Below are 27624 nucleotides of genomic sequence, written 5' to 3'. Positions count from 1 at the left end.
CTTGCTTTAACAAAAACAAAAACTCATCACAGAATATTAAAAGAGAGACACAACGAGAAGAGAAAAATTAAATAAATATATATAAAGCAGCTACGCATGATTAGAATATAAACTGTGGACTCCACCCTGTGATTTGACGGAAAATAACCCGGGTAAAAAGGCAACATGATACCGCAATGAAGGCAACCAAACGAGTACTATGATTGGTTGTAATGCTAAATCCCCGTATCGTCCAGAGGAGAAAAACGAAGTCTACCACCACCACCAGAGGGACAGGGATACGCCATACCAAGAAGAGTAAGTATCCTAATTTCGCAGTATGGGCAAGACTTGCAGTTTTCGCCCACGTTATCATCATTGCTTCATCTTGCCTGGCGTCACCACCGCGTTGTAACCGTACCCCGATCCAAATAGCAACCATCAGACAAAGCAAATACTCTATACACGCGTATAAAAACAGTGCAGGCCAAGTGCTCCAGTACATCATCAGTGGAACCATGTCCGAACGAAGATTTCTCACAATTTGAAGACTTTCCAACGTACTTGAGTTCTCTATTATAGATTTTTCTAAATAAACACTGTTGTGTTGCAAGAGAGTGTATACCGATGTGGTCCTCACCACATAAGCTTCTACCAAACATGAGATCAATGCCGCAAGTAAAAGTGATGAAAAAATGTTTTTTTGGTTGAAGACTACATGAATCCAGGCCCGTCTTTCCAAAATAACAATATCTATCCACTTCTGAACACGAGCAAACTCATAGTATTTGTCGCAGCAGCGACCGCACGCTGCACATTTTTCCACCATCTCCGTCTCCGGGTGAACAATTCGCGCAATATCAAAGCCACACTCAATACATCGGGGCATACCTTTGCATGACTAAAGAATGGGAAAAGAAAAGAAAAATACTTAGAGGAATGTAACAATCAAGGAATCCCCTCGTTAATGAGAGTGATGGAGAGAGAGGGAGAGAAAACAAGAAAGAAAAAATAGTTGATTTAAACAAGTTCTTTTTTTTTCGAAAAATGAAAACACTAAGAAAGATCCACCCCAAACACCCCGAAACGCTTCCCAGTAATAATAATAATAACATCAGTTTTAGGTTTCCCCCGCCTCATCAGAATTTTGTGCGGGTGGAAGAGGAACGTGCTCTCGCACCACACGTGCTGGAACAACAAGACTAGCTAGCTTTGTGATCTTGGAAGTATCCTCACGAACTACCACACCCCCAAATTCACCGCCAATAGTCCATCCACAGAATATTGGAAAGTACTTGTGTTCGTACTTCTTAAGAAAGACGCGACCTTGATAGATAACCGATGATGCAAAAAATCTACCTGTAGAGTTTTCATTCTCTTCGTCTACAGGTGTACCAAAGGCACTAGATGGTGCATCTTCAAGCAAAGGGAATGAAAGTGATCTACAGAGAACTGGAGCCTCTACTGTTTGGGGGGCAGCAGCAACAGTATCTTTATCATCTTCTGGATCATACATTATTATATTTTGTCCGGCACGACCGTTTATGGGTTTTGATAAATAATGCCCCGATATAATTTCTTTGGTAAGCTGAAAGCTTGCAGGAACCATATTTGGATGGTTTGGTGCCAAAGAGTACATAAATGGAAGGATAGCTTTACTTCCTGTAAGAGTCTTCCAAAGTGGCTCCAAAACACGTATATTGTCATTCAAAAGAATACCAGATAGTGATGGTTTTTGGTTCAATTCAGTCGGTTCTTGAGATTGCTGCTCAGAATATTGGTGCAAAATAGTATCCCAGGCCCAAGTTTTCCATACCAAGAGCACTTTTTCATCCTCAAGATCAACAATTACAGGATGATCTCTTGACACAATAAGATATTCCCCATCTGTAGCTGAGCCTGCGAAACGAAAATCTGTCAGTTTTACGCATAATTTTGTCCTGAACCCTGCTTCTTCAGCAGCATTCATTGCATACAAAGCAGTATACCTTTCCTCATCATTATCATCTATCATAAAATGAACTAGTTTGTGAGGCGGACAAACAAAATCGTTTTGCAGCAAACATTTAAAGTAATTCACCATCTTGGAAAAAAGGAAAGAACCTGTAGAAATCCCAGAGTTTATTCCATAATGTCGCGCCATTTTGTCTTGAGTGTCACCACACTCTAACATAGCAGCTGACGAATCACAGTTATATTCCAACATGATAATATCCTTTCCATTGTACCCAAAGTCAAAGCGACCACCCATTGGAGGAATAGTATCAAAGGATCTTCGAAGTTGTTGATGTAATTCCTTTGGAACACCAAAGTAGTGCACAAGTATATGTTCAGAGTCTGGATCAGTAAGGATTCGACGTGTGGCCTCCATTGCAATCTCGTGTAATGTGTTCACGGCGAAACGAAAGCGACACCAGATGTCATAATCCATAAGGTAATATCCATCTGGGACATCATTCTCTGATGCGCAAGCATTTTCTCCCATATTTCTATCAATTGTTAGTGACCTTTTAAGAAAGAAATCGCAACGCTCAGTAGGATTTGTCCATGGCAGTTTCACTTCTCTTCTCAGATGGTATCGTACAATGTGTCCAGAGCTTAGGATATGTCGGTATCTATCGGGTAAATCACCTCGACTAAAGTCATAAGGTGGTGCTTCCACCTTTATCCAACCAAGTAACGATTCCTCATCGTGATATTCAACAATATTGTCGCCTCTTATTTTTCGCTCAATCTGGCGACTGTAATTTTTTCCGGAAGGCCAACGATTAAACCCGTAATTTTGCTCTGCGAGTCGAACCCAATTATCTGAAATATAAGTAACAATGCCCACGTGTCCAGCTGGCATTGAAGAAGAACGTCCCCACACCATTATATCACCAACAGATGGCAATGTTGTAGTATCACCATTTACGTGGCGGGTTACAGTCACGGAATTACCATCTGGTATACTTGTGACAGGATCCTTGATATGCCACACATCCTCTACTGTGGGAACAGAAGAAAGCCACAATCCTTTTGTCATGGCCAAATATCGTCTGACAAATTCCACAGAGTGCCACTTGTACCCAAGAGTATCATACATTCCCGTAGTAAAGGTGGAATGTGGAAGTCCGAAACGTCTCACACTGGGGGCTACCGAGAGCTGTCGGCTGGCAAAGCTCCTTTCACCGTTAGAAAAAACAGGGACTCCGTTATCCGTCACCCCCAATACCTTTCCAAATGGAACAATCTCATCCTCGCGATGTACGCAAGATTCTGTATCATTGACGGGCATCAATCCAGAGGAAAGGCCTCGACACAGTGGTGTGCTTTGATTTTGATGTGGGAAACCCCTCTATCGCTGTAATAATGAAGAGCAACTCTAACCAGATGAGGAAAATCAAAATGATATATATAAGCCAAAGAAAAAAAAAAGGAAAAAGAAAACGAACACGCTCAAAGGGAAGAAAAATAAAGGAAAGAAAATACAACGCAAAAAAAAAAAGCAAGAACAAACACACATACAATGAGAGTTCAAAAACACAACAAGAGAGAAACGAATGAAAGAAATAGAAACAAAGGGAAAAAAAATAAATAAATAAAGAACAATATCGACATTCCTGTGTGTTCTTCAGATGTATGATATACCACACATCCCCACTCCTTCTACGACGTGCTCAAGGCTACCTCGCGGTATAGTAGGTAACCAGCAGTTGTAAAATAAACGGCGAAAAATCCAATGAGCAACGTCCCCGCAAAATCCGTCAGATGTGCCGTAACTTTCCTAGAGTACAGAACCTCCGCATTACCAAAACATTTGGTCAATATACCAGGCTTATCGGAATTCGCGGTTTGATGCGCCATATAACCCTTTTTTTAGTACTTCTTAGCTCCCTCCTCGGACAGAGATCTTGGAGAGTTTCGCCCAGAGATATAATAATAATAATAATAATAATAATAATAATAATAATAATAATAATAATAATAATAATAATAAACACTAATCCTAATAGTACTATCCCAAATCGAGAGACAAAGAGAAAGAAAAAAGAACGCTTGTTCGCATCCAACAAGAAAGGAATCAGTGTGTAGGAGTGAAAGTAAGAGTGAACTAATATCCGTGTGTGTATGTGTGGGAGAGAGAGAAAAAAAAAAGAATTTGTATGCAATACAATTCTCTAAGAATACCGAAAAAAAAAACAAGTGGTAAACAACTGTTTTGAATTACCTAGAGGGGCGCAAAATTTACGCAAACTGCATAAAATCTCTAAAGTGTGTTACGAAAACCCACCAGCCTTGCGGTACAACAAGTAACCCGACAAAGCAAAGTAAATTGCAACAAGGGTTATAAGAAACGCATACATAAAATCCTTTGCCCGTGTTGAGGTACTGCTTTGGTGGTTGAACACAAGAGGCAAGTTGTCGCGTGTCGTGCCACGCGGGGTGTTAAGACGCACTCGCTCTGCCATCTTTGGGCTTTTCTTCTCCTTTAAGGCTGCTGTCTCGCGTGCTCGTGCCAAGGCATTGTCGATGAGTCTCTGCACCTCAGCCATATCTGGTGGTGGAAGTGTTTGCAATTTGTCTGGTGTCCTGGTACTCCCGCTCCCCTGTGCGTGAAAATCAAATGGTGCGCGAGGCATCTTTGCCTCGCTTCACTTACTATAGAAAGAAAATGTAAATGAAAAGAGAAGTAAAGCAAACAAACAGTATTATTATTATTATTATTATTATTATTATTATTATTATTATTATTATTATTATTATTATTTTCTTCGCTCATTCCATCTAGAAATAAATCCAAGTAAGAATTAAGTTTTTCTGCAACACAGCAATGTGAGAATGGTGAACCAGTGAAAAGCAGACCAGTAAACTTTAAATATACACGAAATAACCACATTACCAAACGTATTAGGAGTATTTTGTCCTCATCAATATTTTCCATTTTTTGTGGAAGACAGTGAGTGTTTGACTTGCCTTCGTTGTTGTTGCTTTTTTTCCCTAATGGATTCCCTTTGGGGCCGCAAAGCCTGCGAATCATATTTGGGAAGGGAAAAGGAGTTGAGATGCTCGCACATTCAAGGACCGGGAACATCCGTTCAAGCCAGTAATTGTTGATTGCCTCCCATTTATGTTTCTTCTCAGGAGGTGCATTACCCGCAGTCTGTGTATCTCTTTTGCATGTGTTGTTCTTCTGAACACACTACATGAAAAAAAACAGTACAACTGCCACCAAGCAGTCTACTCACAAATTCCCAGTCATTCCTATTAAGATGTTAGCGGGAAAGGGGACAGAAACCCCACTACCAAAAAAAAAAAAAACTACCCGAATAAAACAAGCAAAAAATAAAAAAGAAATTATGAGAAATTTTTAATAGAAAAGAATAGTTGGTCTCAAATGTTACAGGAATTGTGTAATGGTAAAGTAAAGGAGATAGAGTCAAAAACAAGGGACAAATTTACTCGAATATTAATGCTTTTACTTTTTTTTTTCACTCTCTCTTTTTCTACCTTTTGCCACAGCACATGCGCAGAGAAAGTAAGTAAATGCGTATGTGGAGTGCACAAGTATTAAACTTCATTTTTTTTCCTTTTTAAGCCGCTGTGGTGGAAAAAAAAAAGTGGGGGAGCTACTTAGTCCGCGACATCTTAACCTTTGCTTTTGGAGCTGCCGTTGCTTTATCTTTTCTCAACTTGGCGAGCTTTCCTGAGGATTTGCCATTATTTTTTGCAGGTGTTAAAACACCAGAGTGATTAGATCCTCGAGAAAAGTCCATTCCATCTTCTGTTGGTAAGGAGAGTTCATTAACTCTTCTTACCTTTCGCTTTGTCTGTAAAGGGGTTTTTATTCCCGCCTTATTATTACCATTATCATTACCTTCTTCATCAGCAGGAGTAGTAGTAGAAGTGGCACCACCTTCTTCGCGTGAACGCTTGTTCTCTTTTGAAGGTGCTAGACGTGAGAGAAGCTGTATATCTTCTTTCGACAGTTGTAGTGCCTCCTTGTATGCATTCTCAGTTCCATGTACTGTTAGTATCTCTCTTGCAATAAGAGCGGTAAAGTGTTTATTCAACTTAGATGCTGTGCTGGGATCAGAAGCCACCTCGAGAAACCTCTTGACAATGGACGGAAGCACAGCAAGGTGTGTACTGATAGCACTTTTCTGGCATATCTCCACAGTTTCCTCCTCGTACTCGTGTGTGAGCCAAGTATGAAGGTTCCAGCGATCATTGTCAGTAGAAAACAAGTTATGCTGAAACCAATTGGTGAGAAGAAATCGAGATTTCCGTTCCATTTTTGGTGTGAGAAGATGTAATAGTATCTGATGCCCAAAGGGGCTATTTATAACCTGTGTAATATGCAATTCCAAGTCATTTACAATATATTTTCGGAGTAATTGAATGTCGTATACGAGATCAAAGAGACGTGCAATCACAGGTGCACTGTACTTGTCAACTACGAGTGCTCCAAGATTCTCAGAAAGTCCTCGTAGTATCTCCTTGCGCTTCTTTGGTTCAATAAGTGAAAATGTAAGAGAAACCAGCGGTGCCCCTTCACGGGTGGTGCACAATGCTGCCAAATTTGGCCGCAATGTATCGCATAATTCACTCACTTCATCTTTTGTACCATTCTGAATATACGCGGCAACTAATCGCTGTACAAAAGGGTAGGTTACGGCATCCTTTTGTGAAACAAGTTTGTCGCACAATTCAAAGAGCTTCGGAAAGAAACGTTTTCGCTCTGAGGTCTCTTGCTTGAGTACATCCTCCAAAATGGGGTAACCTTTCCAACGTTTCATCATAGCAACATTCTCCTTAAGCACAGACAAAATAAGAAGATGTCGGTTCGTGGCTGTGCAGAGACGACTGCTATAAGAAGTATGAAGGACTTCAATGCCAAATCGGTGTGTCACCAATAAGGGTACTGCAGGAATAATCAGCGAGAGAATCTTATCGAGTAAGCTATGCGGTGCGTGACGAATAAGCGCTGTCACAACAAAGTGCCCATAAGCGTCGGTAGCATAAGTAGAAAAGTCCTTTGATACAAGTTTAAGTATGTGTTCAAGATGGCTCAAAGATGCATATTTAATCATTGATTGTATGACACGACTTACCCGTGGTGTCTTGATAAATGTACTGAACTTTGGTTCAATTAAATCCAGAAGCTGATCTACTGTTGGGTATTTGTGCTCGTACCGAACAAGTTTACGCTGTTCCACGCTCTTCATCGTTGTGTCTTGGTTTGATGCATCAGAAGAAGTCCGCAGCACCTCCCACAGGCGAATAATCTCACCATACTCAGAGGACATCTTCATGGCGTGCTTCTCTGCAGCATTAAGGACTCGTCCTTCGCGTTTTTTTATCAACGCGCTCTTTACAAGCCGCTCCGACTGCGGAAGTTTTTGCAGCCGCTCCGCCCGTGCCTCCTCCTTCTTTGCGTTAGTACGAACCATGACCACACTGTATATAAGTGCTATATATATGAGAGAGAGAAAGAGAAAGATAAAATAAAATAAAAAGAGACAAATGATGCATGTATAATAATCTTGGCGCATGCACGAACACAGAGACTCATCAAAGAAGAGTACTCATAAACCCAACAAGAATGAGAAGAGAAAAAAAAGACATCAAGAGGGAATAAATAGACACAGTACCAAAAAAAAAAACCCTCATAATAAATGGTACAAATTAAACAGCGTCAACAACACTCTTTAATGCGATGACTTAACTCTAGCAAGGCTCTACTTTCCCACTCTGCAAGCGTTACATTGCGCCAGAATGTTTCCTCACGTTCAGCAACATTTCGTACCTGGTCTGCGTATTCGTCGATCGCGTTCTCTAATGAAGATACCATTCCTGTTACACCCATTTGACAATCCGCCAGAGCATCCTTGGCAAAGATCAGTTGCTCATAGTTTTTTTGAAGAGCCACAGCCGCAGGTGTTGTGATACCTGAATATTTATCCTTTTTTGACTCCACCCATTTCGCATGAAGTTTTAGACCCTTGCTGATATCTGTCGCACAAACTGCCTTAACAGCGGCTACCTCTGCCCTGTAGGCTGCTCTTAGCTGTTCTGCGTAGTGATTCCAATGGTGATGAAAAGAAAACTCGTTCGTCTCTAATGACTCTACAGACCGTTCACGTTTTTTGGGGGGTTGTGATATCGTGGCCTTACAACTCCCTGATGGAGTATCTACTTTTGGCTTTGTTGCTTCTGTTCCTGATGTGGTGAGTCTCGATACCAACTCTTCACGTGATGACCCCACATCAGAAACGGCTCCAAAAGGAAAAGTGCTATCAATCCAACGAAGAATAGCTTCAACACACGCGACACGAGCTTCCTGAGTCACAGCACATGAAGTAACATTTAGGATAGAACCATCATGTCCTTGTAGTTTATTTGCCATGATATACCGATCAACAGGGTCAAGAGTGTCAATCAATAAATCCTCTGCAGGGATCGATGATGATGATGATGATGCCTTCAATTCTCCAGACTCCCGGCGCATGTAATCGTAGATTTTTAACTCCTCACCATCCACTCCAAGCGACTCCAGTACGCAATATACAGAATCTTGAAGTCGGTGAAGAGTCTTTAGTAGCGCTAGTAGGGGGTCAACAACGCTGGCAGATCCACCGTGCCGCCGTGAGTGCTCAAATGCCGTCTTTGATATCGCTACACGTCTTAATTTACTTCTTCTTGGTGATGTATCATTATTTCCCTTTTTGCCAAGTGCCAGTGCACTTTTAGACCGTGGCATAAAAAATTATTGACGTTTACGTTGGCTCCCTAAAACCAGTTTATACCCTTCTTCCCTGCAGGCATGCGGAGTAGACGGCAAAAGAGAAACAAAGAAAAACATATGCAGCGAAGACATTGTTGAGAAACAAAAAAACAAGAGAAAAAAATATATAATTACAACGACACCATCAGGTACTACAAGGGGCATTATCCCCACAACCCCATGCAGCAGAAAATCTCACGAGCAACAGAGGGCTCGTCTATCTTGAACAATATTTACAAGGACTGCTTTGAGGTTGAGGGGGAGGGGGGGAGCAATAAAGAGGGACGGGGTGGCTTGTTTGTTTCACTTGCCTACTGTAGATCCGAATTGCTGCCATAGCTACAGCAGTTTTTTTTTTTTAATATTCAGAACAAAAGACGCTGAAATATTAGAACAAAGGAAAAAGAAAAAAAGACGAAAAGAAGAACAAAAAAAAAATGAACTTAAATCGCAGCGCACATTGTTAGAAAACACTTCTCCCTCTCTCCCTCTCTCTATCTCGACCCTCTCTTTTTCTCTCTTTCCTTCTCTACACACACACGCTCTCTCTCGAACTCTTTCCTTTCATTCTTATTGCGTTACCCAAATATCTTGAAAAGTGAGGAAATACAAAAATAAGTGAAGAACAAAAAACTGTTTTTGTTTTCTCTTTCATTTATTCCTTTTTTCTTTTTAGGTGTTGTTTTGCAATATCCACATCCCTTCTGTCGCTGTAACTAAATTCTTCACTATATCATTTGGTACAGAATAATAAACCTAGTTGTTATTTCAAATGACTGTCGGCTGTGCAAGAGAACCCAGTAAAGAGTTGCTGCTGCCGCGCGTTCAGTTGCGATGTCTGCGCAGGTGTATTTACCACATTGCCAGGGTTCTTTGTAGAAGAAGAACCACCACTGGCGGCATTCGCTCGTTCTGTCAGTATTTGGTCTACAGGTGGAATTGGTGTCCACTTGGGTGGTTTCACTTTTTTCTCCATCACTTCATCAAAGTTAATGCCCGTCCAGAAGGGGTGTGCCTTCACTTCAGGACCCTTAATCCGGCGACCGGCATCCTTCACAAGCAGACGACTGATCAAATCTTTTGCCTCAGAAGGAAGTTGCACACTGCTGGGGAAACGAAGATCTGAGTAAAGAATGTTATCAAATACTTCTCTCATACTTTTTCCATTAAACGGTGTACGGCCACAGAGCATTCGATAAAGAAGAATACCAAATGACCAGAAGTCCACAGCGCTGGTATATTCGCTTTGTTTTAGTACATCAGGCGCAACATAGAAAGGAGAACCGACAAAAGAATTCGCTCGCATATTTTTGTTTACTCCATCAGCGCCATCTTTTTCGTTGTAAAAATCTTTAGAAAGCCCAAAATCGGCCAAAACACAATGTCCCTCCGCTGTTAGGAGAATATTTTCCGGTTTCAAATCACGATAGATTACGCTTTGCTCATGTAAACAAAGTATAGCAGAAAGAATCTCTGCACCGTAAAGCTTCGCCGTGAAAATATCAAGTTGTTTAGAAGGAATGGAATTCATATACTTATCTAGGTCCCCACCTGGCATATATTCCATCACAAAAAAAAGTTTGTGCTCTGTTTGAAAGGTCCAATAGAGCTTCAATAGGTATGGATGATTAATGCGTGATAGTACATTACGCTCAATAAATACATCGCGATATCGGTTATGCTCAATTAAACCTTGTTTGTTAACTACCTTCATCGCGTAGTAATCTTTGGTACCAACACGTCGGACAAGGACTACCTGAGCAAAGGAACCTTTACCCAAGATATCTATGGTTTCAAAGTCCTCTCGAGTTACCTTCTCCTGTGGTGGCACTGTCTTATCATGGTTGTTGTGTTTCTTATCACCTCCCTTTTCACTGGAACGTTCTTCCTCTTTTTCCTTTTTATCTTTTTTGTCTTTCTTGAACAGTCTTGCAAACATTTTTGATTTGCCTGATACTTCTCCCTATGTATATATAATATATATGTAAGTCTAGGTGATAGGATGTAGTGGAGTACCCCTCTGTCTTTTCAGAGGGAGGTACCAGCAGATAATGTGATCTCTTCACCTTCTACAAAGAGAAAGATGTAGGGAAGAAGGTAGTATGCAAAGAGCAAAAAGAAAAAAGAAAAAATCGAGAAACTGAGAAACTGAGAAACCCAACACATGAAATTATTCACAATAGGAAAAGCCTTGTTTTGAGACTTTCTTTCTTTTTCGATCACTTTTTTTCCTCATTTTCTCTTTGGAGTTGGGGAAAGGAGGTTCCCTTTTTCTTCTTGTTTTATTTCACCCTTTCCCAATATATATACAGAGAGAGAGAGAGAGAGAGATACGTAGACTTCTTACAAGGTGAGCAGCAGGAGTGCAGCAGCACGGTGAAAGAGGGATGGTGGCAATAACGCCGCCGGCAGCTGAAACGCAATCGACATTCCCGCAACAGGAACAAAACCAGCGGTCATACTGCAGCCGCAGCGCCGAAGGAAAACGTCGGCCTCAACATCCAGCGGCACGAGAGACGGAGAGACATCGGCGGTACTCGTAAACAAGATGACAAGGCGCAAATCAAGTACAGACACCACATTGGCAGTCGCAAGCCAGCAGAAGAGAGCCACTTCGCGCGGACAATTATGAACATCTAGTTGAAAGAACTTTTGTGCCTTCAGAGTCTGTAACAAATCGGATATCGGAATCACCTGATCAGTTCCCTCAGGAAGTATAAAATTTTTTGCTGAGAGTATATCTAGGGCCTCTGGTAGCCATGCCTTAAGATATCCCAACCCAATATGGTGCAGCTCATCAATGTCTGTTATAGCACAGCTCTCTCCTGTAATTGATGAAAAGGACTCCAAAAAAGACTCTGCTAATCTCCTAAGAGATTTAATGCTGGAACGAAGTCGATCCTCAAAAAGAGTATATGGTGCTAGTACACGAAACTCATCACGTAAAAGAGGATTCAAGCTTGCTAACAATGTGGTACATGCATGAAGCGTAGTAACAAAGAAATTTTCTGGTGATGTAAATTCCATGAACATATCCTCGCTACTCAAATCAACTAATAATTTGGTATGAGCATAAAGATAGTGTAATTTCGCTTTTATCAAAACATATTGATAAATAGGAAGAAGATCATCAGCGGAGCCTAAATCAGGAGGCGCAGAATCCCGTGCAAGCAAAGAAGACGCCTTTTCGTCAAGATTGACCTGTGCTAGTCGTGCAGAGAGATCAATCTCTTTCGACCACTGTGCAAGTATTCGCAATTTGCTGGTAAAGGTAGGCGCATGTCGACCAAGTTGGTCAATACTGTGAATAGCGTCAGCGTAGGGATCGAAGAGTCGCTCTACACTTTGCTGTCGTGCAAAAACGACTCCAAGGTCATCTAAGGTCGTGTGTTCTCGTAATCGTTCAATTGCAGCGGATAGTGCAATATCTTCTTCAATGAAAGCGTGTACATAAAGGTTAAATAAGACATCATGTACATCACGCAGCATTTGATCTAATATTTTACGCGCAACAAAAATTTCAGAACTGGCGTCTGCAAGAGCTGCATCACCCAACATCTCCAAAACCCACCTTTGCACTGAACGAACAAAAGAGACTACATCCGTCATTGCCAAATCCACGTCACCAACAGCAATAGGACGACCACGTCCATGGTGAATACAACCTCCATATGCATTACGGAGATAACACCATCCAAGTTTATTTGAACCCAAACCGGAACCAATTTCACTATCATTTCCACATGTACCGTGAAGAAAAAAAAAACAGCGGCGAAAAACCTTTAGCGCATTTCGTACAACACTCTGATTAATACAAAAGTCCGTTAGTACTGCCTGAACTTCTTCAGGTGTTGTAGCACTGTAGAGGCGGTCACGGTATGGCGCACAGGCAGCGTACTCCCGTATTTTTGTCTCCTCATAGGCCCCACAGAGTAAGGGTTCCCAGTGGAAACATTGAAACCATCCACGTGCATTCATACCCGTCTGTGTGTGATTTGAAGAAGAAGAAAGAAATATACGTCCATTAGTTGCATAAGAAGCGCTTCTCCATTCTGCAGAAATTCTTGACCCACATGGTATTGTAACGTGACCTTCACCCATAAAACGTCCCTTCTCCCACACACCATCAAAAATTACACCGTTCCATCGCTGTTTCGCATTGCCCAAAGGTCTAAACGATGATACCGTCACAGTAGGACTATCTCTATCTACTTCATCTTCCCCAACCCCTTGCTGAGGTTGTTCTCGCACAAACAGAAAATCCGCACCGCTAGGAGGGGAAGAGTTGGAATTGCATCCTTTATAGGATAACAAAAATAAGGTCCCTGTGTCATGGAACTTACCTGCCTCAAAAAGACCAACATAGCGGTCACCACTGGTCATAACTAGACAGCCAAATCCAGAAGGTAAATCATCTTCCCATTGTCCAAAGTAACGGTCACCGTTGTTACCGACAAGTTCTCCCCATCGCTCACGCACCGGCATAGTTGATTGAACCCAAATGGAGAATTTAGATGGGCGACTCTTTAAGCTACGAGATATTTGTTGTGAAACTGTATTGTCTTGCTGCAGTGACAAGAAACCGCAGTATTTGTTTCCATTGTCGTAGTCAATACGAGCAGAATTCGATAAATCGGGGCGGTTCATTTTCCATTTAGACCATAGAACATAATGCTCTGTCACTAACTTACCGTAGCCATCACGGCTCCGGTTGACAAAATCCCCCACGTAACAATGTTTGCCCAAAACTGACTGTAGCGTTCCACGACCATGTGGAATCACTATTCCTCTATCCACTCTTACTTCTCCAAAATATTCATCACCGTACTCCATTGTGATGGACCTCTTTTGGTGACTATCCTTCTCATCCTGTGAAGACACAGTAGTAGTAGTAGTAGTAGTAGTAGTAGTAGTAGTAGTAGTAGTAGTAGTAGTAGCACTAGTTTCTTCCCCAATTACTCCAGGGGTACGACTGCCTTCTGCTGCCAAAATCGGTCCTTCTTGGATGCCGGTATTATTGTAATTACCGTACTTCTGCCGATGCCCTGAGGGTAAGAGCGGATTATCATCTCTTACAGGATCCGACTCACCATCCGAGTCGCCGGTCCATCGTCTCATGGGTCTTAAGAGGCCTAGAATGATGCCTCTTCTAATAGCTACATAGAGTTTTAAAAAAAAAATGGTTTGTGTGGAAAAACGGAATGACGTCAAAATGTTGCAGAAACAGCACTCCCAATAGCGGCAAAAAAATTTTTTGCTTTTTTTTCTCCTTCAGTAGTGTCCAACAAAGAAAGAGTAATGTATTGTTGTCCACGTTCTTCTTGTCTGTTTTCTTTTGTATTCGGTTTCTGGTTTTCTCCCTTTCATTTTATTTATTCTTCTCTTCTTCTGCCTGTTGTTGATTATCGCCTTGAAGGTCTATCTCTTCTTGTGTTTGTTCTTTTACCATCTGGTCTAGGAGCTCTTGGCGGAGTCTGTAATACTCTTTCACCTCTGACTCATCGCACCACCGTTGATCATCATCCTCGCGCTGGTACCAATTTGGTACATATAAGAGAAGTGATACAACAAATCCTGCAGTTACTCCATAGAATGTAATGTAAACTAGTCCCATCACATATCCCAAAATCAGAGAGATTAAAAGAGAGCCGTATAGGGTTCGTGCCGCTCCACTCGCCACCATCCTTTGATCTTTCAGTGACATTGGACTGTATAAACCAGCCACCCACTTTGCGACCGGGTGCACATTTTGTCGCTGAATTTGATTTTCCATGCTACACGGAAGCAAACGCCTTTCGTTTGTTATTCTGCAAAGGAATCAAAAGGGAGAAAGAGTAAATAAATAAAAAAACAGCCCAAGAAAAGATCCCTAAAAAGAAACCAAAAAAAAAGTCGGGCATCAGAAAAGGGAGAAAAAAAAACAACAGATAGATAAATCAAAGAGAGTTTTGTGCTCTCAAGAGAGCTGGCACGCAAGCACGCACAGATACATACATACTTATGTAAAGATAGGGGATGGGGGAAAAGAAAGAGATAATTACAGACTAAAATACGTAGAAATTGGTGTAATCAGAAAGTGAGAAACAAATAAACGAAAGAAAAAAAAACACTCCATGTCATGAAGAGCATTTCCCATAACATTTACTAAAAACGGTTATCCAATGAACAAATGTAGTAACAGCACTCTGTTGCAATGCCACATCAGCCAATAGAGAATTATCTTGTGGTTCTTTTTTTGCATCATCAACAAGAGGATCTATAAAGACACTATCAGTACTAACTCCGTCGAACTGAAGTTTCTTACGCATCAACAAAGCAGCAAATGTCAAGGATAAATGACGTAATGAAACACCATTTGTACTCCTATGAAGCAGAAGTCCTGAGCATAAATCGAGTATCCAGAGAACCACTCCACGTGGGTACGGTAGAAGCCTCTCCAAGTACGTCATAGGCTCACAGAGAAGGAGTGAGGCATCAAAAATAGTCACGTCAAGTTCAGCTAAAAATATCATAATAAGTCCCATCAATACGTCAGGTTTAGTATTCGTGAGGGCATTGGGTAGTCTGGTCGTAGCATTTGGAAAGCAGGACATACTACTAACTGCTGCAACCGCAGTTGGTAATATACCACCAGGAAGGTAACCCGCTGGTTGGGCAAAAGAGTCGGGAAGTTCAAAGTTTTCCAGGGACTTTTTAGGTAATGTAGAACGGTATGATTCCAGCACTTCCGCAAAATCCATATCTTCTTCCAATATTTCCTTTATACGTGTGGCTTCTCGCATAATTTCACGATTGTGGGTAGCAAAGCTTGAAGATCTACCTATTAATAGGTGACCAATATCTTTATTCGCCAATCCCTGTAAACGAATAAACTGATGTTTTAGAATTTGTAACATAAGAGGACTTCCATAGGTACCAAAAGGCGAACCCCGCACCGTGAGGGCAAGGCATTTAGGAAATCCAACACCGAATGATCGTTGTCTTGGTGAGAGAATAGTAAAGGTTACAAAAACCTTCACATAAGCATCCACACTAAGGACAATAACCTGCTCAAATGTTGAGAGTTGACTTTTAGGAAGTGATCGCAATGCGAAGTGAAATGTAGCAACTTCCCCCTGACGAATGTTACGATCGGCTCTACCCATGCATCCAAGATAGTCCCCCAAAACAACTTCACCATCTACAACTGTGTAAACCTCGGAAACTTTAATAATACACCTAGAGATTCCATCATTTCTAATAGAAACATTTGCTGAGAAGTTACGCTCATTTTCTTCTCCATTTCTTGGATCAACATCACCTACAAATCGAAAATGGCAACAAGTCACAGAGATAGAAGGCGGTTTTCCCTGGTGCTCTGGTAAAGCCTCTCTTAACTGGGGTAACACTGAAAGGTAATCGTGCTTTTTCTTTGGTATCACCCCAGTATCATGCGCTTCAAGTTCAGCGAGGAACATCCGTAACGCGGCTGATTGACATTGAAAGGCCCATTCAACGCTAGAATTAAGAACAAGACTTCGTATATTCGACAAGACATCCTCTGAGACTGGTGCACGACCAAACATATAGGCACGAAGAAATATATTTAGGTGAATGGTGTTAAAATCATGAAATTTTTCCATGACCTTCTTGATTTCCTTAGATGTTGACGGTGGTGGTTGCGTGTGTACATTGCTCCCTTGCGATGAGGAAAATATAGAACTCAGTGCTTCACTTGTGATGCTTAGATGACCAACGAGAGATGGTGTCATTACATGAGTTGCAACACCAACATTCACAGGAAGCGTACATACATCCTGCATCCCTCTATTCTACAAGCATGCTGGAGCACATAACAAGAGATGCAATTTGACAAGAAAAAAAGAAAAAGGAAAAATAAATAAATACATATACATGTACACTCCCCGTATTAAGAATAGAAAGAATATCAAAAAAGCCTTAGACCTCACACCACACATTTTGTCACTCGTAATATATATATATATATATATATATATATATATATATATATATATATATATATATATATTTATTTATTTATTTATTTATTTATTTATTTATTTATTTATTTATTTATTTATTTATTTATTTATTTATTTATTTATTTATTTAGACACAGTAACAACTCACTCAGCTGTCTTCATTTTAACAATTTCAGTACTTAAAAAGGTCACACACTCTGAGTACGTGATGAGCTGATTACCAAAAGGATCGATAGGCTCCAATACAGCGTTCACGTCTTCGTCTGTCTTGGAAGAGTCAAGGCTCTTAAGAGTAGCGGCGAATTCCTGTGCGTTAACAATACCATTGCGGTCATGGTCGTGCTGGCGGAATATGGCGAGGAAACGGCCGAGGAAGCGCTTGTGACCCTCCAGCTGGAAGTTAAGCAAAATGCGTATAAATTCTATATAAGATAATTGTACTTCATCCTTCTGTACAACTTCTTGAGCCTTTTGAGTTGTACGACGGCGATATGATTGAGATATTTGACGTAAATGGTCACGAATATGCATTATGACAGACACCGCATCTTCTGTATTGTACATGTACTTTACAACATCTACCTACTCATCTTCTAATAATGTAACATTACATTTTTTTTGTACTATTTTATTAATTTCTGTCACTTTTTGAAGGAAGTTTCCCCTTTACGTAGATGCGAAGAAACTCATGTACAGTTTCACGTACTTGACGTTGAACGAAACTCTTCATCGATCTCATTTCGAAGTATTTTTCCGAATACCACCACGTCATTTTCCTCTGGGGCGTACTTTTTTACCCCATGAATGATGGCAGTAGCCCAATCAAGAATGATATGCTTTAATCCATATCGCTGGTTTAAGTATGTATACATATGTTGCTCCATTGTTTCACGTGGAAGATGACTTTCTGAGCACTTTATATCATACTTACTCTTTGATGCCTAAATATCCTCAATTGTACTCTTAAGCTGTTTTAGCGTTAACACTTTGGTAACAAACTGTGGAACATGCGAATGTGAAGGTGATATTTGAGAACAATCAGCTGAGGCGGATGTACGACGTACTGCAGAAGCGGAAAATGAGTTCGGGCTACATCTGGTTGTGTCCGTAAAGCGTAACTTTGTCTGCAAACGCTCATTCTCTGTACGCAATTATCCAACTTCTTCCTGCAGCATTCGCAGTTCTATATCGCTATCTGGAGCAGTAACGTTGCCGCCCTCCCTGTTTGCATAGCCAATCTGAGCCATTAATGACTCGATTTCGTGAATAGCATCCTGCATATCTTTTTTCATAACACTTATTCGTTCATTTTTGTCGTCTGCAATACGACGCCAGAGTCGGTCGTAATCCTCAAGAAGACTTGTTTGAGCTTTTATAACTGTTGTGAAAGCAAGTCCAAGTGCGGTATCTTTCTTTCCAGCTGTCTGACATAATTCATCAAGGCAATATTCGAAAAAGACCTTCTTTGCCTTAAGTGTCTCACCTTCACGAATTGCTGCATCCCCTTCAGCTGGTGCCAATACGTTTAGGTGTTGAACAACGTTAAGCACGGAGGCACTGAATTCCCTAGTGCTGGAAACGTTATTAGTGGCTTCATTAACAAGACTGTATAGATATTGCATATTCCTTGTATCTTCATCGCTCCACTGCTGAAGGGATCCATCATGCTGCGACTGCACCGGCGGTTGTGGATATGGTTGCTGTAAACTCTCGTTACGTACTGAGGGATCTGATATGCCTGTGGCAGTAACCGTTAGAGGTGGAACATCATTATTCTCGTGTTTCTCCTCGCCTTCTGCATCATTGAATGTTTCCGTCAGCGATGTCCCGTTGAAGCTTTCTAATGATTGGAGTGAGATAATGATCTCATCCTCCTCGCTCTCATAAGGGAGATCAACGTACAAGTGTTTGAGCACAACGAGACTTGAAAGCCCACTCATAACACTGTCCAGCCCGTTTATGGGGTTTTCCGATATGTCAAGGTACTCCAGTTGCCTTATGAGTGAGAGATCGTTCGGGAGGGCTGTGAGTTTGTTGCATGCGAGTTTCAGGGACTTTAGACGCGGCATGACGGCGAGGAGCGGGAGGAGCGGCTGCAATGCGTCGAGGCCGAGACCGGCGAGATCAACGGTGGAGGCCCGCGGGTCCGCATGAATGATCCCCTCCGCCCGAGCCAAAGCCATTCGTATCAGTAAAAAATAAACAATATAACTATATAAATAAACTTATTTTGGATGTATTATCTGCCAAAGGGGGGGAGAGAATCTAGAATGGGTAGGAAAGGCCCAGAGAGAAAGAGGCCAACGTACAACACGTACCTACACCCACACAAACACAAAAGAAAAAAAGGAAGGAAAGAAAAGGAACAAAGGGAAAAGGTATATACCCTACAAACAGATTTCCGAAAAAATATATATAAACAAAGTAATATATTAAGAGAGAACGTAAATATACATTAATTTGTGAAAATACACAGACGCATCTTCATATGTACAAAAAAGAAATAAGGTGTTGAAAGAAAAAAAACAACTCCATTGTTGAGAATGGCCCTCTCATTCAGCTTTTTTTTTTTTCGTTTCTTCCCTATTCATTCATTTATAACTGAAATACTTCTTACGCTGACGTATCACGCTCACCACCCACTGTTGGCCCTTCTTTGGCTACATAAAAATAGAGAGGTACTGATGATTGAACTGTGATTCGCCTCCGACAAAATGGACATATCGCGCCGTGGGAATTAGACTTAATCCACTCTGACAAGCATTTCCAACAAAAAATATGTCCGCAAAGCGTCGCCGTTGGTTGCTTTCGGTTGCTCAAACACAACATGCATTTACCCAATACAGCCCTTCCATTCTCTCCTGTATCACTATCACCACCATCCATGCTGTTGTCAGTCTCTTCTTCTAATTTTTCAGTAGTGCGATTCTGTGCATTCTGTCGCTGCACTGAACGTTGTTCCTCAAAAAAACGCCACAGTCGGATTATTAATTCTAGTAGCATCACAATACCAAGCACAAAATACTTGCGAGGAGCACCCTCATCCTCTTTAAGCGTTCGTGATGGTATAAGACTTAGGTAGCGTACACCAAGAAAACGGTGGGCAATAGTTGGATATGTTTCAAAGATGAAAAGCAGCATCATTACGCATTTATTTACGTTGGAAATGACATCATGGGGCGGGACTGAAGGAAACACTTTTACAGCAAACCGAAAGAGCAGCAATGGCTCCAGGGCAAGAAGTATAGCAAGTAATATCTTCCTTCTTATGCCCAGCACCTGTGGGGGACGACTACCCGTAACAGGGAGCAGATCACAGAACTCTTCCCCGAGTGTCTGTCCACGCACGAGAGAGAAGAGAATGTATGCCGCTTTTGCTAACTGGCACAGAACTCTGTCATACTGATTTGTAAAGTGCGCACCAAACGCAGTAGTGACAAGATCAGTAAGCGGTCGCGCCAGATGAGTGTCAGCAATGTGTTCATCCTTGTAAAGGGAACGTAAAATGTACGGTGCAGTTGCTGGATGCATTTTTTAAAAATAAAATGGGTTATACTTTGAGGAATCAACAAAACAAAACGAAAAAGACTCTACAACAGATCACAAAAAATAATAAAAAATAAAAGGGCAAAAGACAAAAAAAAACGAAAAGAAAAATAATACAGGCGAAAACCGTAACAATAAAGAAGAAAAAGAAAGGAGGTCGAGGCGTTATATTTTCAACACCAGCACGTGAACACAGATAAAAATAAAAAACTAAAACCATGGAATAAAAAGAAGTATATGAGAAAAAGGACCAGTCAGACAGATGAGCGGATGGACAGACAGAGAGACAGTGACCCATTTCCCACAAAATATATATAACAAAAAAGAAACGGCAACAGGCACCTAAGAGAAAAAAAAATGGTAATAACAATAACGGGAATACCCTTAGTCCTATTACGATACGCAAATAGAAAAAGCTACGCATTTCCCACCTCCTCGTTTTCCACCACAACTTCAACAGAAGGTGTGCAAAATCCCCTTTCGCTCACAAACTTTGAGGGTGGAATCGGCGAAAACAAGGTTGCCTTACAATTTTCCCACCATCCACCCTTATTGTAGTAATGCACATGATTGGGACCTCCCCGCATTTCCTCCACTGTTGTCATGTTTCGCGCAACCAACATTGTATGATAGGCAGTCAAAGGTGCTACAAGGCAAAAAGCAACAAACGCAATCAGCACCAGTACCGGTTCTATAAAATGCGATTCAGCAAGAACCGAAAAAAAGGCATTTTTACCTCCATCTGAAGAATTCGTTGTGATGGAACCTAGCCTTCGAATTATTCCTACGACACCACCAATCATCACTGTGAGTGCCAGCCACAATGTTGACCACAAAAAGCTCCAGTAGAATCGATAGTTGCGCTCTCCAACGCATGTACCCACCCACGGGCAATGATGGTCACGCCGTGTGATACAGACATCACAGAAACGGCAATGTACCGCACGCAATGGTCTATAGAGATTGCAGACATAACACCACCTTCGCTCTAAAACGGCATGCTGCAGCTGCCCATTCCCATCCACGTAAGTGACTGGCTCCATTTGTGGTTCGTGTGGTGGAGTATTCTCTGGTGGTGGTGGCGCCTTTGGGCAGATGCCGGGATCCATTGTTGAGCAGCACCACATAAACCCAAGCGTTGTAATGGCCGCACACCCGCAGACTATCTGTGCAGTCAACATGTTTGTGAATATCACAAAGAGAAGAGAACAAACGATGATCATGAGTGCTGTTGCAACCATAAAAACGTAGTCCGGTCCTAGAAAAAAAACACCCCCACAGCACAGGTAGGTATTACCTATTCGTTGTTTACCATTCCAGCTACATGACATATTTTTTTTTCAGTACCTTTTCTTGATGATTTTACCTTTTCATCATCAATTATTCAGTATAAATGCTCTCATGCATATACATCGGTAAAAAGTCCGTAAAAGAATTAAAAAAAAAAAGAGAGAGAGGGGGGGCAAACAGAGACACATATACAGAGAAAACAAGGGCATAATCAGTTTTTTAAAAAGAAAAAGTAAAGAAATAATCCTAGACGGACATACAGAAAGAGAGAGAAAGAGTGAAAGAGTGAAAGAGTGAAAGATTCACTGGAAGCCTGCAAACCGCACATCAATGGACAACGTCATCAGAGAAAATCATCCCCTCTTGTTACCATCATCATAGTCACAGCAACAACAACCCCAAATAAAAAAATAAATAATAAATAAATAAAAACGCCACCATTCTATCATCACAAATCCTCTTAATCTCTGATACCGTAGTATTGGCAAAAGTGTTCTCCCATGTGATCACGATCCATCCACTTCACAGCAAAGACACGTCCCACACGGAATCCATATTTAACCAAGCTGGCCTCCATATTCAAAATTTGATTCACCGTCCATGGAAGGCAAATGATGTACGGGCCCACTTCTGGAGCATCATCATTCAACTGTCTTGCTGCAACCTGCTCGATAAGTTCTCGCAGTCGTCCCCAACCAACTCTTGCCTCACCCTTGGAGGCAGAAAATAGCGTTGGCCAGTAGACGCAACGTGCCTCAAATGGAATAAGAAATTGCATATAGTATGCTTTCCATCCCAGTTGTGATCCAGCCGGATACAAAAAAGGTGGTTCCTGTTTACGGCGCAAAATGTCAAGAAAACGGTGATGCAAACCCAATGCAGGGAATGTATCATCACGCAGCGGAAATAAAGCTGCAGGAGTAATCTTGTCAATATAGTCAAAAGGTACACCTTCCATCATAACAGCGTCGCACTGAGCAACTTTCTCTCCGAGCGTAGTAAAGAAAGTTCTTTCCCCAATTTGAGGAAACGGCATCACCAAGACAATAATTTTTTTGTTTGGAGAGACAAACTCTGTTATCTTCAAATCGTATCTCTCTCTTCCTGCGTCTGAGGTGCGCAAGACAGACGGCGGTGGCAATAGGCTCTTGTATGCTGGAGGTACTTCAGCCACCATGTGACGCTCCGTAATAGTACGAAACCACTCAAGAACCTCCGCCCGCCGCATACCAGACCAATGCACTAAATAAAGGTAGACAACGGCGTCTACATTTACAGATACGAAAAGAAGCAATAATAATACGATAACAAGAAAAATACCAAAACGTGCCACACGTTGATACATAGTTGCTACATGAAATGGTTCTAACACCTCTGTGACGAAACGTTCTCGACGAACAAAATCACCAAGGCGTCCACCCTTGACATTTCTTGATAACTCTTTTTCCTGTTCTTCCATCCATTTTTTTATTAAGCAAAACTGCTCATCTACAGCCCGGTTAATAAGCCAAGATGGTTTTCCAAAAAGACAACGAAGAGCATTAATTTGTCGAATAAAAAAAATGTGTCGTAATATAGGATATTGCAACCATGGAGAATAAGGTAACGGTTCATAGCGACTCAATACATCGTATATATCTTGTTTTGGAATATATTTCCGATGTTTGTGACGCCTCGCTACCATAAACATCTCGGCATGCAAAATCTGACATGCCTTGTCAAAACGCAGACGCTTTGGAAAGGTTTGCCGATAAACATCACCTAATATATTCATGAATAAGAAAAAAGCATTAAACTACAGTAGAAAAAAAAAGAAACAAAGACCAATTAAACGGGAAAGTGGAAAGGCAGATAAAAATGGACAAGTGAAGAAATAAGAAACGAAAAATGAAAAATGAAAAAAAAAACATTTATATTTTTTCTTTTTAAGAGGCAAAGACCGTTGTGTGGGGCAATAAAGTGGATAAATCCAAACAACACCAGAAGTGGTAAAGAAAAACTCGTACAGTCTTCTTTCCAATCCTGTTCACCGTTCATACTCAAGGAAACGAAAACAACAAACCGCAGCAAATCCCACCTAGACATCTCATCACTATTGGAACACTTACAACAATGAAATCAATTCAAGGACTATTCCCCGTAGCGTCCCGGTGAACCTTTCAAGACAAGAGCCGATGGAAGTTCCATGCGTGTCTTTGGCATATTATCAAGAGAACCCTGTCCTTTATTAGGGTCGAAACCAGGCGGTAACTCATATGGATCACGCCATTTCTCGCGGATAGAACTGCTTTTCGAGTAGTAGAAGGAGAAAAGAAACGCCGATGGAGTGAGAAGCGCCAGCAACATAAGAGCACTAGAAAATTTATTTTTCTTCAACATTTCTCGAATGTGACGCTGCGCTAACGGCGAATCTGCATCCGCCACCGTCTCCTGAACCGTTCTCTCCAGCTGTTGTTGAGTTCTTGGCTCCATTATTCCTAGATCGATCCACTCAGCAGTCTCTAACATCAGAAAAGAAAAAAAAAACGAGAGAAAAATTAATAGGAAAAAAAACATTTTTTAAAGTGAAGGAAAGAGAAGAGAAAAAAAAACAAGAAAAAAAGAAGTACAGAATGAATACGCGGGGACATCCAACCTTTTTTGTTTGTGTGCTCTGTTTGTAATACGCCTATACCAGAAGAGCGCGGGAAAGCGACGTTGATATTTTACACACACACACACACACGCACAGAGAGAGAGAGGGAGATATGTCACAAAAAAAAAAAGAAACATATCCTGATCAGCGCTTTACTACTGCTCTTTTTGACGGTAAGTTTGGATGTCACCAATGTTCTCATCGCCCCCAATATTGTAGTGCTTAAGACCTAAGTATTCTAACCAGCCATTCTTGCGTTGTGTCATGTATAGATCGTAGTCCTTTTCGTTTCGCCTTGTCCAGATGGACTTCTTTGCTCTTTCAAGCCAATTCTGGTCTGCCATGTATTTCACGTACAATGGACCGATATATGTTGGTGCCAGAACAAATACAGAGATTCCCATCATGAGGAAGAACACAGTGCGTTTAGAGGAGCGCAAGCCTGCTCTTTGAATGCTTTTCTCTTTCATCTTCATTCTAGGATGAAAGAAGTTCTCATGCGTTGCACCCCCACCCGCTGTGTCATATCCACCGGGGCGGGGGGCTGTGCCTGGTGCTTTGTTCTCCATTTCTTTGCTTTAAAGTCAACAGGAGAGTGAAGGTTAACAAGAAAAGCATATACACACATAGACAAGTGTAGAAACATGCATTAAAAAGTCAACCAAAATTACAAGAAAAAAAAGAAACAGAAAAAAACCTCATGGAGAGACAATTCTATATATACCCAAACAAGTTAACCCAGACATCCCACCCAAATTGGTAGCATTTGTGTGACAAATTGAACGCCAAACGCTGCAGTGAAAAAAATAAAACTGAATGTGAGAACCTCAGTAATACCAATACCCAGATATTTGCATAGATATCGATCAGGAGCAGAAATAAAAGTAGTGGGCTGCCACCACATCCGCGTCGAAGCGCAACGACGAGAAACTCCACGCAGAGTGGCGTAGTGAGGCCTTTCCGTAACACCACAATTAAGTTCACTGTCGTTCTGATCAAAGATACAACGACCCATAAGCCCCCTTATCTTTCCTTCTGTGTCATTGATATCTTCTCTTGAGACTAATGATCTAAATTGTGTACGACGTAATGGTGAAACCAACACAATTCGACCCCCATCCTTGATGATAGCACTTCCAGTGAGTAATGTCTCGCCACACTTCACCCATCCACCAAAATCCTGCAATCCTCCTGCAGTGGGTGACTTCAGTATCGCCGTTACAGCAATGTCAACCTGCAAAGACTCCAATCCCACAAGAATGAGACGGCAATCAGTGAAAGCAACGCGCGAGGATAAACTGCAGTACTGCCGTTCTTCCACACTAAGGTCAGTGAAAATAACTGTGGATGTTTCAAGAAGCAATTCCGCTGACTGCTCATGTGAAAAAATACGGTAAAGTTCAAAAATGAAACTACCATCTGAGCGTAAATATCGAACAAGCCCAGTTATTCCAACACCTGGTAAAAAGCAAGATGTCACCAATTCCGTTTCTCCTACAAGAGGCTTATGTGGAAGTTTCATTCTCGTAATAGTAGAAGGATGGGCGCCAAGTGAGTTCATTCCCTCAAGAAAAATAATACTTGTGGCTCCGTCAATCCCCAGTACGTATACCAAAAGAATATTGGTAGCACCCACATTACGTGGTAAAAGCCAACTCTTTGCCATACTTAAGGATATGAGAGTTTCGTCCACAGACACACTCAGGTTTCCATCACGCCATTGAGCAATTAGGAAATGAAGTGCCCCATAGGCATCATCGTCGCAAATGTATAATAAATGAACAGCATTGGAAGAAGTAAATACCGTGACCGATGCTGTATTAACAGCATCACTTGTTGATGATAGTAATAATGAAGATGAAATACTACGGCACTGTGAAGAAACATCGCCTACAACAACAAGAGAAGGCTCTGTAAACTCTGAAATTGTTGTGTTCTCTGGCTGAAGTAATAAAGCAAGACGAAACTGTACATCATCCACTCCACGTATAACGTACCAATCAAGCAATGCATTAATTTCACTCTGGCTTATCACATCGTGAGCTTCTGTTGGCGCACGGCGTGTGAAATGCAGCGGTTGATCTACCGTTTCCAAAAATAAAAGGGCATTAGAACCCAAAAGAAGCGAATTCGACAAAAATAAGAGAAAAACAAAACGTATCATCACCTGATTGAAGAGAGTTATTTCCTCTACTTTTGTACTCCCTTCTACAGTTTTAGTGAAAAAAAGCACAAAAAACCAAAACGAAAAAAAAAGGTGACTCAATCTCAACGATTGCCAAACCCTCTGAACAATTGGGGAAAGTGAAGATGCATCATCAGCGTACAAAAAAAAAAAAGAAAAAGACACAATGTTTTTTTTTCTGTTGTTGTTGTTGTTGTTGTTGTTGTTGTTGTTGTTGTTTTCTTACAACACAGAAATAGAAAAAACAAAGTTAAAGACTCTCAATGTGAGTCCTACCTTTTTTTCTTCAACTTTTCTTGTAGAATGTTTTCACAGCAAGAAGGTTCCGGACAGTACCACTTGGTAGTAGACAATGCAAGATAATCCTTCAACGCCTTATCATGTATCTCTAGACATGCAAAGTGGTACCAACCATGGCAGGCGTAGCAACGCACAACACCATCACTTCCTTCCGTCACACTTGCAGGACAGCACTTTAATGTATTGGGTGGAAAACTATACGCCTTTGGGTTTGCCTCATGCTCCGCCGCACACTCCGCACACAAATATATTCCGCCAGTGGGAACGGCAATGGTGGTGTAAACCGCACCACAGCTACCACAGGGAGTCCCACGACGACTCGAGTCATTCTCCTTCGCCTTATTGTTGCTGTTGTTATTTTTCTTTGTGGAATCGCGTTGACTAACACTAACGGCATCGGCGTCGCGGCTCGCTGTTCCCAACGCTTCCACCGCATTCTCTAAAAGGCCATTTTTCCCTCCTCCCTCTATGTGAAATGGAGAAAAAATCCCAGCAGCAGGATCCATGTATACACGAAGAAGGCACTCCATCCAGGAAAGACAGGCGAAGAGGGAAAAAGAAGAAAGAAGTAGCAAAAAAAAAAAGAGAGGTTTATCATTACTATTAAAATATGTAACGAATTGAAATGAGTCTCCGTTAAAGAAAGAAATAATCAATTATATATATATATATATATATATATATATATATATATATATATATATATATATATATATATGTCAAATAAATAAATAAAGAGAATACACCCTTCATCCCAACAATAAAGGCAACACAAACAACAAGTTGCATCCTGAATTCGCTGCAAAAGGAGATTGTTGACATTGCATTCATCGTTGCACAGTCTCTTATTTCTATTACTGTCCCTTGCATTCAGTTTTCCTTCATTTACCACTCAAAAGAATCGTTTATTCGCCTTTTTCCCCACCCCCTGTTTTCTTTT

At 41.2% G+C, this 27624-nt stretch overlaps 18 protein-coding genes across 19 annotated transcripts; all 18 read right to left on the bottom strand.

Moving 5' to 3' along the window:
- Nucleotides 1–100: 100 nt before the first annotated feature.
- On the bottom strand, nucleotides 101–868 carry LSM04_008639 (Arv1 protein; the record flags this gene model as incomplete). The annotated part of the gene is made up of 1 exon (XM_067331703.1): nucleotides 101–868. The coding sequence occupies one exon, from the start codon at nucleotides 866–868 to the stop codon at nucleotides 101–103; it is 768 nt and encodes a 255-aa protein (XP_067193192.1).
- A 231-nt stretch (nucleotides 869–1099) lies between these two features.
- LSM04_006322 (CHAP domain) lies at nucleotides 1100–3256 on the bottom strand (the record flags this gene model as incomplete). Its single annotated transcript, XM_067331701.1, has 1 exon — nucleotides 1100–3256. The coding sequence occupies one exon, from the start codon at nucleotides 3254–3256 to the stop codon at nucleotides 1100–1102; it is 2157 nt and encodes a 718-aa protein (XP_067193142.1).
- A 982-nt stretch (nucleotides 3257–4238) lies between these two features.
- Nucleotides 4239–4601, bottom strand: LSM04_002848 (uncharacterized protein; the record flags this gene model as incomplete). Its single annotated transcript, XM_067331700.1, has 1 exon — nucleotides 4239–4601. One exon carries the CDS (start codon nucleotides 4599–4601, stop codon nucleotides 4239–4241), a length of 363 nt encoding a protein of 120 aa, XP_067193051.1.
- Nucleotides 4602–5588: 987 nt separating this feature from the next.
- On the bottom strand, nucleotides 5589–7412 carry LSM04_004859 (uncharacterized protein; the record flags this gene model as incomplete). The annotated part of the gene is made up of 1 exon (XM_067331699.1): nucleotides 5589–7412. One exon carries the CDS (start codon nucleotides 7410–7412, stop codon nucleotides 5589–5591), a length of 1824 nt encoding a protein of 607 aa, XP_067193102.1.
- Nucleotides 7413–7657: 245 nt separating this feature from the next.
- On the bottom strand, nucleotides 7658–8722 carry LSM04_006895 (uncharacterized protein; the record flags this gene model as incomplete). Its single annotated transcript, XM_067331698.1, has 1 exon — nucleotides 7658–8722. The coding sequence occupies one exon, from the start codon at nucleotides 8720–8722 to the stop codon at nucleotides 7658–7660; it is 1065 nt and encodes a 354-aa protein (XP_067193156.1).
- Nucleotides 8723–9509: 787 nt separating this feature from the next.
- Nucleotides 9510–10685, bottom strand: LSM04_007746 (Protein kinase domain; the record flags this gene model as incomplete). The annotated part of the gene is made up of 1 exon (XM_067331697.1): nucleotides 9510–10685. The coding sequence occupies one exon, from the start codon at nucleotides 10683–10685 to the stop codon at nucleotides 9510–9512; it is 1176 nt and encodes a 391-aa protein (XP_067193165.1).
- A 404-nt stretch (nucleotides 10686–11089) lies between these two features.
- On the bottom strand, nucleotides 11090–13864 carry LSM04_005464 (VPS9 domain; the record flags this gene model as incomplete). The annotated part of the gene is made up of 1 exon (XM_067331696.1): nucleotides 11090–13864. One exon carries the CDS (start codon nucleotides 13862–13864, stop codon nucleotides 11090–11092), a length of 2775 nt encoding a protein of 924 aa, XP_067193123.1.
- Nucleotides 13865–14114: 250 nt separating this feature from the next.
- LSM04_003024 (Microsomal signal peptidase 12kDa subunit) lies at nucleotides 14115–14519 on the bottom strand (the record flags this gene model as incomplete). Its single annotated transcript, XM_067331695.1, has 1 exon — nucleotides 14115–14519. The coding sequence occupies one exon, from the start codon at nucleotides 14517–14519 to the stop codon at nucleotides 14115–14117; it is 405 nt and encodes a 134-aa protein (XP_067193055.1).
- Nucleotides 14520–14862: 343 nt separating this feature from the next.
- On the bottom strand, nucleotides 14863–16548 carry LSM04_001269 (uncharacterized protein; the record flags this gene model as incomplete). The annotated part of the gene is made up of 1 exon (XM_067331694.1): nucleotides 14863–16548. One exon carries the CDS (start codon nucleotides 16546–16548, stop codon nucleotides 14863–14865), a length of 1686 nt encoding a protein of 561 aa, XP_067193017.1.
- Nucleotides 16549–16872: 324 nt separating this feature from the next.
- Nucleotides 16873–17612, bottom strand: LSM04_003680 (uncharacterized protein; the record flags this gene model as incomplete). Its single annotated transcript, XM_067331693.1, has 2 exons — nucleotides 16873–17306; nucleotides 17435–17612. 2 exons carry the CDS (start codon nucleotides 17610–17612, stop codon nucleotides 16873–16875), a joined length of 612 nt encoding a protein of 203 aa, XP_067193063.1.
- Nucleotides 17613–17879: 267 nt separating this feature from the next.
- On the bottom strand, nucleotides 17880–18911 carry LSM04_005239 (the record flags this gene model as incomplete). Of its 2 annotated transcripts, XM_067331691.1 has the most annotated exons (2): nucleotides 18101–18148; nucleotides 18189–18911. In XM_067331691.1, 2 exons carry the CDS (start codon nucleotides 18909–18911, stop codon nucleotides 18101–18103), a joined length of 771 nt encoding a protein of 256 aa, XP_067193111.1. The 2 variants fall into 2 exon arrangements, with proteins under 2 accessions (XP_067193112.1, XP_067193111.1); XM_067331692.1 differs by having other exon boundaries at nucleotides 17880–18911.
- Nucleotides 18912–19341: 430 nt separating this feature from the next.
- Nucleotides 19342–20259, bottom strand: LSM04_001717 (zinc finger protein; the record flags this gene model as incomplete). Its single annotated transcript, XM_067331689.1, has 1 exon — nucleotides 19342–20259. The coding sequence occupies one exon, from the start codon at nucleotides 20257–20259 to the stop codon at nucleotides 19342–19344; it is 918 nt and encodes a 305-aa protein (XP_067193029.1).
- Nucleotides 20260–20690: 431 nt separating this feature from the next.
- LSM04_005383 (Palmitoyltransferase) lies at nucleotides 20691–21605 on the bottom strand (the record flags this gene model as incomplete). Its single annotated transcript, XM_067331688.1, has 1 exon — nucleotides 20691–21605. The coding sequence occupies one exon, from the start codon at nucleotides 21603–21605 to the stop codon at nucleotides 20691–20693; it is 915 nt and encodes a 304-aa protein (XP_067193120.1).
- A 419-nt stretch (nucleotides 21606–22024) lies between these two features.
- On the bottom strand, nucleotides 22025–23338 carry LSM04_001120 (uncharacterized protein; the record flags this gene model as incomplete). The annotated part of the gene is made up of 1 exon (XM_067331687.1): nucleotides 22025–23338. One exon carries the CDS (start codon nucleotides 23336–23338, stop codon nucleotides 22025–22027), a length of 1314 nt encoding a protein of 437 aa, XP_067193014.1.
- A 356-nt stretch (nucleotides 23339–23694) lies between these two features.
- LSM04_004332 (uncharacterized protein) lies at nucleotides 23695–24036 on the bottom strand (the record flags this gene model as incomplete). Its single annotated transcript, XM_067331686.1, has 1 exon — nucleotides 23695–24036. One exon carries the CDS (start codon nucleotides 24034–24036, stop codon nucleotides 23695–23697), a length of 342 nt encoding a protein of 113 aa, XP_067193080.1.
- Nucleotides 24037–24354: 318 nt separating this feature from the next.
- On the bottom strand, nucleotides 24355–24768 carry LSM04_004846 (uncharacterized protein; the record flags this gene model as incomplete). Its single annotated transcript, XM_067331685.1, has 1 exon — nucleotides 24355–24768. One exon carries the CDS (start codon nucleotides 24766–24768, stop codon nucleotides 24355–24357), a length of 414 nt encoding a protein of 137 aa, XP_067193100.1.
- Nucleotides 24769–24932: 164 nt separating this feature from the next.
- Nucleotides 24933–26363, bottom strand: LSM04_006779 (uncharacterized protein; the record flags this gene model as incomplete). Its single annotated transcript, XM_067331684.1, has 1 exon — nucleotides 24933–26363. The coding sequence occupies one exon, from the start codon at nucleotides 26361–26363 to the stop codon at nucleotides 24933–24935; it is 1431 nt and encodes a 476-aa protein (XP_067193153.1).
- Nucleotides 26364–26656: 293 nt separating this feature from the next.
- LSM04_005994 (uncharacterized protein) lies at nucleotides 26657–27214 on the bottom strand (the record flags this gene model as incomplete). Its single annotated transcript, XM_067331683.1, has 1 exon — nucleotides 26657–27214. One exon carries the CDS (start codon nucleotides 27212–27214, stop codon nucleotides 26657–26659), a length of 558 nt encoding a protein of 185 aa, XP_067193133.1.
- Between the last annotated feature and the right edge of the window lie 410 nt (nucleotides 27215–27624).

Source organism: Trypanosoma melophagium, assembly GCF_022059095.1.
Source record: "Trypanosoma melophagium isolate St. Kilda chromosome Unknown ctg18segment0, whole genome shotgun sequence".
Taxonomy (NCBI): domain Eukaryota; phylum Euglenozoa; class Kinetoplastea; order Trypanosomatida; family Trypanosomatidae; genus Trypanosoma; species Trypanosoma melophagium.
The sequence above is the reverse complement of the archived record's forward strand: the minus strand, read 5'-3'. Positions and strand labels throughout refer to the sequence as shown.